General features: G+C 55.8%; 2 protein-coding genes across 2 annotated transcripts; both read right to left on the bottom strand.

Annotated features, from left to right (window-relative positions):
- Positions 1-457: 457 nt before the first annotated feature.
- Positions 458-1,267, bottom strand: NPB (neuropeptide B). Its single transcript, XM_017657341.3, has 2 exons — positions 850-1,267; positions 458-744 (listed from the first exon to the last, which is right to left on the bottom strand). Exons 1-2 carry the CDS (start codon positions 1,090-1,092, stop codon positions 616-618), a joined length of 372 nt encoding a protein of 123 aa, XP_017512830.2. The 5' UTR covers positions 1,093-1,267; the 3' UTR covers positions 458-615.
- Positions 1,268-3,643: 2,376 nt separating this feature from the next.
- On the bottom strand, positions 3,644-10,097 carry ANAPC11 (anaphase promoting complex subunit 11). Its single transcript, XM_036997212.2, has 3 exons — positions 9,939-10,097; positions 9,287-9,403; positions 3,644-3,901 (listed from the first exon to the last, which is right to left on the bottom strand). Exons 2-3 carry the CDS (start codon positions 9,393-9,395, stop codon positions 3,756-3,758), a joined length of 255 nt encoding a protein of 84 aa, XP_036853107.1. The 5' UTR covers positions 9,396-9,403; positions 9,939-10,097; the 3' UTR covers positions 3,644-3,755.
- Positions 10,098-10,179: the final 82 nt, after the last annotated feature.

Genomic DNA, 10,179 nt, shown 5'->3' with positions numbered 1-10,179 from the left:
AATCATTTGCTCTAAAGGAGACCTTCGGTTTCAAGAAACCCAGGATTCAAGGCAGGGCCACAGGAGAATTCTCAGAGGCAGCAGGGCCACCTGGGGTGGGGTCCTCAGGGAAAGCTGTATTAGGGGACATCTGAGCAGGCTGAGTACACCTGGTGGTTAGTGGGGGACTGGCAGCCCCTCCCAAGAAGATCCAAGAGCTGCGTGGAGAAAGGCAGGGCGATGGGAGACGGTCAGGGCCTGGAGAGGTCCGACGGGCACAGCCCCTAGGGGGCGTCTAGAATCTGGTTTCCAGGCCAGACATGCGGCCCCGCGGACTGCATCTTTCCAAGCGGGAGGGCTTGGGGGCTGCTCCGGGGCAGCATTTCAGGAGAGCCCGGTGGAGGTCAGGGGGTGTGGTCAGGTCCCTGCCACTCCAGTGAACCCCGCCCGCAGGACCCACAACACGTCGGAGGCCCACTGCACTTCTCGTTTATACAATTAGCCATTTATTGTGGAGATGGGGTGGGCGGCACTTGGAGCCATGTCGCACCAGGGTGGGGACCTTAGGGTACCCGGCGGGCGGCGGGAATACGTGCGGGAGCCAAGTGACGGACGTCCAGGCTTCAGGGCCGGGGCTCAGACACTGCGGCAGTCGGCGGCGCGCAGCGACAAGAAGACGTTCGCTTTGCACTGGAAGGTGGCGCGGCCGTCGGGGAGTTGCTCACAGCTCTGCAGGTTCGGGGAGACCTCCTTGACGCACACGGCCTGGGGACAGGGGGACGCTGAGGGCACGGCCCGCTCCCTGGGTCCCCTGCGCCCCGCGCTCCCGCCCCGCGACCCCTGTCCCGCACCCCCGCCGCCGGCACTCACGAGGCTCCGCAGGCTGGGCCGCGACTCCGGAGGGGCGCCCGCCCGGCCCGGGTGTCCAGTGCCCACGGAGGGCTCGGAGCGCGGCGCGTAAGGGGACCTGCGGAAGCCGGACAGCAGCCCCGAGGCGCGGCCCACCGAGTAGTAGTTGGGCCCCGCCACCTGCTTGTACCACGCGAGGCCAGGCGGCGCCAGCAGCAGGCACAGCGCCAGGAAGGCGCCCACCAGCTTCGTGGTCCTGGCCATGAGCGCGGGCGGCGGCGGGCGGCGGCGATCGGGGCTGCGGCGGCGCCGCCTTATATGCGCGGCGGGCCCGGACGGGCGGGGCGCGCGGGAGGGGACGCAGAAGCCCGCCGGCCTCGCCACTCAGGAGCAGGAGGCAGGCTGGGTGGGCGCCCCTCCGGCGCAGGGACGGGCTGGAGCGCAGATGGGCCCCGCGCCTCGTGGCTCCGACGCCCACCTCCCCCAGCCCCGCCCCTCTCCACTTTCCCGTCTTGGGCCTCGTTTGCTCCTGTCGAGAGGGGACGCCCAGGTCTCGCCCACAGGCTGAGGGGCGCCCTAGCCCCGAGTCAGCCTCCAGAAGTCCCCAGTAAGCATGGGCCTGACCTGACCGCACGGTGCCCGAGACAGCGTCTCCTCTCCTAAAGGGGAGCTGACCCCGTGGGCCAGGGCTTCTTGAGGAAGCCTCTAAGTGGGGGGAAGCACCTAAGGGCCAGTCTGTTTCATACCCTGGGGGAAGGTTCTGACCGGGCTGCCACTGGCAGGGACCCCTTGGAAGAGGCAAAGCAAGGCCAGGCCCGGCCTCGGATCACCCCACCAATGCACAGCTGGCCCCGCGGTGGAGTCCAGAGGCCCTTCCTCCCCAGCTCTGCCCTTGTGCTGGGAGACTGGGGAGCCTCCTGCCTTCTCTCCATTCAAACACTGGCCCAAACATTCGGGGCTGGCCACAGAGGAAGGAGACCCATCACCACCCAGCAGAAGCTCTGGTACTAAACACCGACTACACGCTGGGGTCCAGGAGACGAATCAGAACCAGTCCCTGACTCAAGCCAGACAAGTGGGAAAACGGAGCTGGTGGCAAGGTGGGCAGGATGGTTCCCTGAGGGTCAAGGAGGGGACTCTGGGGTAGATAAGAAGAGGCCAGGGGAGAGCGCTGTGAAGGCGGGCAGTGTGACTGCCCCCGGGAGAGGCCAGGGAAGGAGCGCAGGTGGGTGGCTGGACGTCCAGCTTGAAAGGACCAGGCTGGAACCCAGGGAAAAGTGTTGGGAGTCCGGCTGGCAGGGAAATGGGCATGGCCCGCCAGGGCAGGCTGTGTGACCCGGGGTAAGCTTGAACCCCTCCGGGGGTGAGCGCATCCATCCCAAAGGGTAAGGGCGAAAAGCCTGGGAGGCTGGACTCAGGGTCTGGCACCTGGGGTGCGCAGTGCCCAGGGGCACTTCCTGTCACAAGCCAGAATTCCCCAGGGAAGGCTCCACTGCAGGGACAGGCCAGGATAAAGTGAGGAGAGCCCAGAAGGCTGGGGCCTGCCAGGCCAGCCAGGGCGCCTTCCCTGCCAGTCTGTAAACAACCTGGAGACCCCCGGATCCAGCCACACTGGAGACAGAATGGCCGCTCAGAATGCAGAGCAGCCGCCCAGCACCTAGCAGCCAGATATAAATTTGTTTTCCGGCCTGACAGGAGTACGCAGGAGTCTGAACCCAGGGCCCCAGGTGGGGCTGCCAGCCTGCCCTGGCAAGTTACATAGGCCGTCAGGCTTGCTCAGGTGCCCCCCTCCCACTTCCACTTCCTGAACATCCTGGTCACGAGCCTTCTTCTGGGTGTAAGCTTCCCCAGACAGACACCAGCACAGGGGCACCGGCAGTTGGGTTTCTGGGCAGAGGCACGTGAGCTCTGGGTGCAATGAGGGAGATGGTTCCCCAGGCCTCCTTCCCTTCAGGGATGACACCCAGACAGGAAGGAGAGCGACACGTGGGTGACCAGGAGGCCGGTCCCTCTGAGTGAACTGGGTCTTCTCCCCTGGGGTCTGAGGACAGAGCCACGTAACAGCGCTGTGCGACCGGCCACCCGCTAGACAGACAGGAGGACTTACGAAGGCACGAAGTAGTGACCCCAAGGGGGAACCCATCAAGAATGACCAGAGAAGCCGGTGCCAAGTGACTCCCAGGAGCTCAACGGCATCACGCAGGCTCCAGAAGCCACCTAAGACTCCCAGGGCTGGGACTATGTGCCCCAGGGGCCACCACCCCAGGGGAGCCTCCCAAGGGCTGTCATTTCCTAGGTAGGGGGTCCCTCAGGTGCCTGGGGACATACATCCTAATGTCAAGAATATCAGTCTCTACACCAGGTGGTCACAGCCCCTGTGCAGGGCTGGCCTTAAGTCTGAGCAAGGCAGAAGGAACTACGACAGATCTGCTCAGGGACCACCTTCTGACAAGAGGGACCACAGGCAGTGGCTGCCAGCTGCCAGGGCCCCAAAGACCAGCCTGTGGGCAGCCCCCAGGGCCCCACCCCAGCTTCTGTCGGGGAGAGGCTGGCTGATGGGCCCTAGGCTGCCTCTACGCCGTTCCTCTACCCCCAGTGGCACAAAGCACACCCCAGAGCCTTTGCACGGCCAGGCCCTGCCACCTCCAAGCCAGACACTCCTGCCCTGGGCTTTCCCAGCCTGTCCCACTCCTTCTCCCAGGGCTGTGTCTCAGGGCCCAGATGCACTGCATCACGATGTTTATTCATTAGTTTTCATATCAACACACACCAAGGACACATCAGCACCAAGGAACAGGCAACAAGAGGCCTCCAGCAGGGCTCAGGTAATTTAATGAGTTTGACTTATTGGATAAAAGTGTCAGCGTTGTGATGGGAAAAACAAACCAGCTCGTGTCCTCACTGCACCCTGGCTGGGCAGGAGCGCCTCACTCCTTGAAGCGCCACTCCTGGCGGCACATGGGGCAGTGCTGCTGGACCTGCTGCGCGTTGAGCCACTTGAGGATGCAGTGCATGTGGAAGCAGTGCGAGCACTGGCCCCACACCAGGGGGCAGTCATCGCCAGGCACCTTGCCTGTGGAGGGACGGGAGCGCTGGTCAGGCGATGGGGGCACTGGTGCCAGCCCGCTGCAGCCTCCAGCCTCAGACAAGACTCCCCACACCCGCCCTCCTCCCAGGGCCTGGGCCTGTGTGCAGATACACTGCACTCTGCCACCTGCCCTGTGGCACCCATGCACCCACCAAAGACACACGTTGGGTGGGAGACGATTCCTCTCACGTGGAGTCAGAGGACTGGGCGGGGACTTGGGTCCTCCAGGTCTCCTTCCCCAGGTGGCAGGCACCCACATACAGAGAGGTGCACTGGGGACACACATTTACAGTCCAGCCTGTCAGCAGCAGCGAGTGCATAGGGTGCTACCTTCCACCTCACATGCTACTGGCACTCCACCCCACATGCCTGGAAATGCTACCTCTGTGGAGAGCACCTGGCACAGATGGGAAACCACCACACTGCCCGGGATCAAGGGCAACAAGTGTCCCTCCGATCTCGCCCACATTCTGCGGGAAACCCATCAAGTGGCTGGTGTGGGCAGAGCACAGGGGCTGTGCCCCCAGCCCCACCTCAGGGTCCCCACCCATGCTGGGGAGCTGCAACTTGCCACCTCCACCCTCTCCAGAGCACCCGGGGGAGGCCCTCTGCACCTAGAGGGTGCGAGCTGGTCCACGTGTCTCTGGTGTACAAACACGAGGGACCAGACAGGCCAGGATGGGTGGGCAGGGTGCCCAGGCAGCAGCTCTGGTTCAGTGCAGGTCTAGGAGCTCTCTGAGGACAGAATCTGCCTTTGGACCCCTGTAAGCATAGGGCCAGGCTGGTCACCTATGGCCCTGGTCCTTACTCTTGACACCAAACACAGGATCCTACAATATATTAAATAAACAGCACCATGGCTGAGCCACAAAGCGACACTCTCAAAACCCCACCTATCAACTGCTCCACTGAGCTGGGCCAGGAATCTGGCTATGCTGTCCTCCAATCTCCCAGCCCTGCCACACAGGGGTGCAAGCATCCCACTGAGTCAGAAGCGATGGCCACCACTCTACCTTCTCACTCGTTCGGGGCAGTGTTTCTCAATCTTGTGAAAAACACATTCTGTAACGAAATGTTAGTCTCCTTCTGAAACTCTTACGACTAAACAACCAGAAAATATACTTAGCCAATATGAAATCATAACACGCGCTCTGATGCCCAGGCCCCGGTGTGGGGTGAGTGGGAGCCTGTGCCAGGGGCCCACGTGCTGTGACCTGATCTAGAGTAGCCCCCTGCCCCCACCCTCACAGTCCTCCGACCTCAGCAGAGCTCTACAATCACCCCTATCCAAAAGAGGGTGTTACAAATCAGGACAGAAACCAAGGAGTGGCAGCCAGCTGGCCCCCTGCAGGACCCTGCTGGCTAGCCTCTCTGGCCTCTGTGGCAGGGCGTGGGGGTGAGGAAGCCACTTGTTCCAGTGCAGGCACCTGCAGGCAGCTTGCCTGGGGCATCTGATGACGACAGTGACTCAGCAAGGGCTTGCTCCTGTTCTGATGGAGTCCTTTTCAAATAAACACCTTTCAACAAGACTTTCACCCCCAAAGCTCTCTGGGATGCGGAGTGAATTTGTTACCGCCTTAGTCATCGTGTTTCTCACAGGAATTAACTTTTACCAGGAGAAACCCAGTGTTACGTGATCTGCAGAGAAATGCCCGGCCTGTCCAGTGCCGTGCCTCAGCATCACTCACTCAGCTCACCCCAACTCGAGAGCCCAAGGGGCAGACTCCCGAGCCCCTACTCTCGGCAGCTGCAGGCCCACTGTGACAAGACCCCAGCCTGGGAATGGTCTGGCTGGGCTCCGCGGGGACGTGGCCCACCAGAACCACATTTAACACTCACGCTGCCACATCTGGCCAGGGGTACAGACACAGAAATGCCTTCAAGGACTTTCTTTTCAGAAGGTGAAAATGTGTTGTTTAGGTTTAAAATAGATTAATTAACCTCTACAAAAATATGAGTTTTCTTAAAGATACTAATTTTGAGAAAAAATTAAAAAGCAGCTTCTATAACAGATTAAATATATATCAACTCACCTCAATATAAAATTCAAAAATTTTTAAATCAAACCAAGAAAATAAATTAACTAATTTAATTAAATAGGTTAAATATAACCAGACCCTGTGTGTGACCATTCGTCTCATTCTCATAGGCAAAAGCTAAACCAATCGATGATTTCCTAGGATCCCATCCTACCTGTCTGATCAAATCAGGACGGATTAACTCCCAAGTGATGAGATTTCCTTTCACCCAAGGCAGATGTGAAGATGAGGCCTACACCAAAATAGTATTTGCACTAAAATTCAGTAATTTGCGTCTCACTGCATGTAAGAAGCACTCATGTCACCCCACAAAAACGCCTAGTCCCTCCAGGACAGCCAGGATGCAGGCCTCTTTCCCCGCTGGCTGCCCCTGTCTGGTGACGAAGCCTTACACTTCACCCTTCTGCTTTATGATCACTTGGGTCTGACTAAAAACTTCAACAGCACAAAAACCTGCTTTTGACCTAAACATATAATCAGACATTTCTATTTCACAAAATATATTAGGGACAAGCAATGATACAAAATACATCACAAAGAAGGTACCTAATAAACCTGACGGTAGGCATTCTGCAAGACAACTTTCTAAAAGTCAGATGTCCTGAAAAAAAAACGAGAAGGCGGAGGGGCTGCTTGCAGTTTAAGCACTGGTGGGTGACCATGTGCACACTGCCCAAGACACTTGGGGACAACTGCAGAAATCTGAACAAGGACTAGGAATGGGGGCACCGCGGAGGAACTATCATCACCTTGTCTGTGGGACAACAGTGGTGGGTGAAAGTCAGTATTACATTTAGAGATGGGGCTTAAGGGGGGGGTGGTAAAGTAAGTTTACCAATTTATTTTAAAACACTTCAGCAAAACAGCAAAGTAGATATGGAAACATGTTATCTGTTGTTACTCTACACGCTGGATGCGGGGTGTCTCTATAATATTCCTTCATTTGCTGAATTTTCAAATAGGCTGTAACACATCTTTTTGTCTGGTGTGTTTCACAGCCGAGTTTGATCACGGGAGAAGGTTGCACTATTTTTTCTTATAAAGCTTTGCTAGTTATTCAACATAGTACTGGAGGTCCTAGCCATGGCAATTAGAAAAAACAAAGAAATACAAGGAATCCAGACCGGTAAAGAAGTCAAACTGTCACTATTTGCAGATGACACGACATTGTACATGAAAAACCCTAAAGACTCCACTTCAAAACTACTAGAACTAATATCAGAATATAGCAAAGTTGCAGGATACAAAATTAATACACAGAAATCTGAGGCTTTCCTATACACTAACAATGAACTAATAGAAAGAGAAATCAGGAAAACAACTCCATTCACAATTGCATCAAAAAGAATAAAATACCTAGGAATAAACCTAAACAAGGAAGTGAAAGACCTATACCCTGAAAACTACAAGTCACTCTTAAGAGAAGTTAAAGAGGACACTAACAAATGGAAACTCATCCCATGCTCTTGACTAGGAAGAATTAATATTGTCAAAATGGCCATCCTGCCCAAAGCAATCTACAGATTCAATGCAATCCCTATCAAATTACCAACAGCATCCTTCAACGAACTGGAACAAATAGTTCTAAAATTCATATGGAACCACCAAAGACCCCGAATAGCCAAAGCAATCCTGAGAAGGAAGAATAAAGTGGGGGGGATCTTGCTCCCCAACTTCAAGCTCTACTACAAAGCCATAGTAATCAAGACAATTTGGTACTGGCACAAGAACAGAGCCACAGACCAGTGGAACAGATTAGATACTCCAAACATTAACCCAAACATATATGGCCAATTAATATACAATAAAGGAGCCATGGACATATAATGGGGAAATGACAGCCTCTTCAACAGCTGGTGTTGGCAAAACTGGACAGCTACAGGTAGGAGAGTGAAACTGGATCACTGTCTAACCCCATACACAAAAGTAAATTTGAAATGGATCAAAGACCTGAATGTAAGTCATGAAACCATTAAACTCTTAGAAAAAAACAAAGGGAAAAATCTCTTGGACATAAACATGAGCGACTTCTTCATGAACATATCTCCCCGGGCAAGGGAAACAAAAGCAAAAATGAACAAGTGGGACTATATCAAGCTGAAAAGCTTCTGTGCAGCAAAGGACACCATCAGTAGAACAAAAAGGTACCCTACAGTATGGGAGAATATATTCATAAATGACAGATCCGATAAAGGCTTGACATCCAAAATATATAAAGAGCTCATGCACCTCAACAAACAAAAAGCAAATAATCCAATTAAAAAATGGGCAGAGGAGCTGAATAGACAGTTCTCCAAAGAAGAAATTCAGATGGCCAACAGACACATGAAAAGATGCGCCACATCACTAGTCATCAGAGAAATGCAAATTAAAACCACAATGAGATATCACCTCACACCAGTAAGGATGGCTACCAACCAAAAGACAAAACAACAAATGTTGGTGAGGTTGTGGAGAAAGGGGAACCCTCCTGCACTGCTGGTGGGAATGTAAATTAGTTCAACCATTGTGGAAAGCAGTATGGAGGTTCCTCAAAAAGCTCAAACTAGAAATACCATTTGACCCAGGAATTCCACTTCTAGGAATTTACCCTAAGAATGCAGCAGCCCAGTTTGAAAAAGACACATGCACCCCTATGTTTATCGCTGCACTATTTACAATAGCCAAGAAATGGAAGCAACCTGAGTGTCCATCAGTAGATGAATGGATAAAGGAGATGTGGTACATACACACAATGGAATATTATTCCGCCATAAGAAGAAAACAAATCCTACCATTTGCAACAACATGGATGGAGCTGGAGGGTATTATGCTCAGTGAAATAAGCCAGGCGGAGAAAGACAAGTACCAAATGATTTCACTCATAGGTGGAGCATAAGAACAGAAAAACTGAAGGAACAAAACAGCAGCGGAATCACAGAACTCAAGAAGGGATTAACAGTTACCAAAGGGAAAGGGACAGGGGAGGATGGGTGGGGAGGGAGGGATAAGGGGGGGGAAGAAAGGGGGCATTAGGATTAGCATGTATAGTGCGTGGGGAGAGGGGCACGGGGAGGGCTGCGCAACACAGAGCAGACAGGTGGTGATTATATAGCATCTTACTACGCTGATGGACAGTGACTGTGAAGGGGTGTGGGGGAGACTTGGTGAAGGGGGGAGTCTAGTAGACGTAATGTTCCTCAGGTAATTGTAGATTAATGATACCAAAATAAAATAAATAAATAAATAAAGCTTTGCTGGGCTCTTTCCACAAACATGGGCCCGAACCGCGCGGCTCTTTTCCCGAGGAAGGGAAGCCACAGCCAGGGGCTCTGTGGGGCTCGGCACTCACAGTCCGGGCAGCAGCCGTTGAAGGCCATCCGGCAGATACCGCAGTTCTCGTCGTTGGCCACCCAGAGCCAGGTGGCAACGCCATTCCAGCATTTGATCTTCACCTTCATGGCGGCGCCTGCGGGGAGGTCACCGGGCTGCAGCACCTGGGCTCCTGCCGCCAGGGACGCCCCCCTGGGGCGGACGGGCGTCCCATTTCCCATTCGGGGATCTGCAGGGACTTCAGCAAGTACGTGCGAAAACATGCCCAGCAGAACTTTTTAAGGGGTGTGACCAACTTGGGGTGACAGATGGAGCCCCAAACACGCTCGCTGAGAGGTCGCCGAGGGAAAACCGCCAGCTGCTCGGCCTGTGCCCCCAAGGTCGGGGGACCCGAGGCCGCGCCCCTCCCGCCCCCACGGGCTCAGGATGCAGGGAGCAGGAAGGGTGGGGCGTGATGCCGGGAGGGGCTTGCGGGAAAGGGCGCCGGGCAGGCGGTGCGGAGGGGCGGGGAGGAGTGGGCGGCGGCGGGGGAAATGTACGGAGGGAAGACGTGCGGGCAGCACGAGGGTCGGGGCGAGGCAGGGTGCGGGCTCGCGCGAGGGAGGGGAGGGCGCCCCGCCCGTCCCGCCCCGCCCCACCCTAACGGCGCGCCCCGCCCCGCTCCCACGCACCTCCGCCTGCTTAATCGTGCGCCGCCCCGCCCGCCTTCCGTTGGTAGCGCCGGCGCTCGCGCGGGAAGGTACAAAAGTGACCTCGGCCGCAGACCGGCGTTTCGCAGCAGCGCCTCGGGGCTCGCGCCCCAGCACGCACGCGCCACTCCGCTCCAGCCGCCGCCGCCGCCCGCCCGCAGCCAATCCGCGGCCGTTCAGAGAGCGCGGCACCGGAAGACCCTGCGCGGCACCGGAAGTGACG

This window comes from Manis javanica, chromosome 4 (assembly GCF_040802235.1).
Source record: "Manis javanica isolate MJ-LG chromosome 4, MJ_LKY, whole genome shotgun sequence".
Taxonomy (NCBI): Eukaryota; Metazoa; Chordata; class Mammalia; order Pholidota; family Manidae; genus Manis; species Manis javanica.
Note: the sequence above shows the minus strand (reverse complement) of the source record. Positions and strands in the feature narration are given on the sequence as shown.

What these genes read in the sequence shown, in the direction of transcription:
- NPB (XM_017657341.3), bottom strand. Translation starts at nt 1,092, where the DNA reads ATGGCCAGGACCACGAAGCTGGTGGGCGCCTTCCTGGCGCTGTGCCTG. An exon ending in GGCCCAGCCTGCGGAGCCTC is followed by an intron (nt 745 to 849) that starts GTGAGTGCCGGC and finishes CCCTGTCCCCAG; the next exon opens with GCCGTGTGCGTCAAGGAGGT.
- ANAPC11 (XM_036997212.2), bottom strand. Translation starts at nt 9,395, where the DNA reads ATGAAGGTGAAGATCAAATGCTGGAATGGCGTTGCCACCTGGCTCTGG. An exon ending in CAACGGCTGCTGCCCGGACT is followed by an intron (nt 3,902 to 9,286) that starts GTGAGTGCCGAG and finishes GTCCCTCCACAG; the next exon opens with GCAAGGTGCCTGGCGATGAC.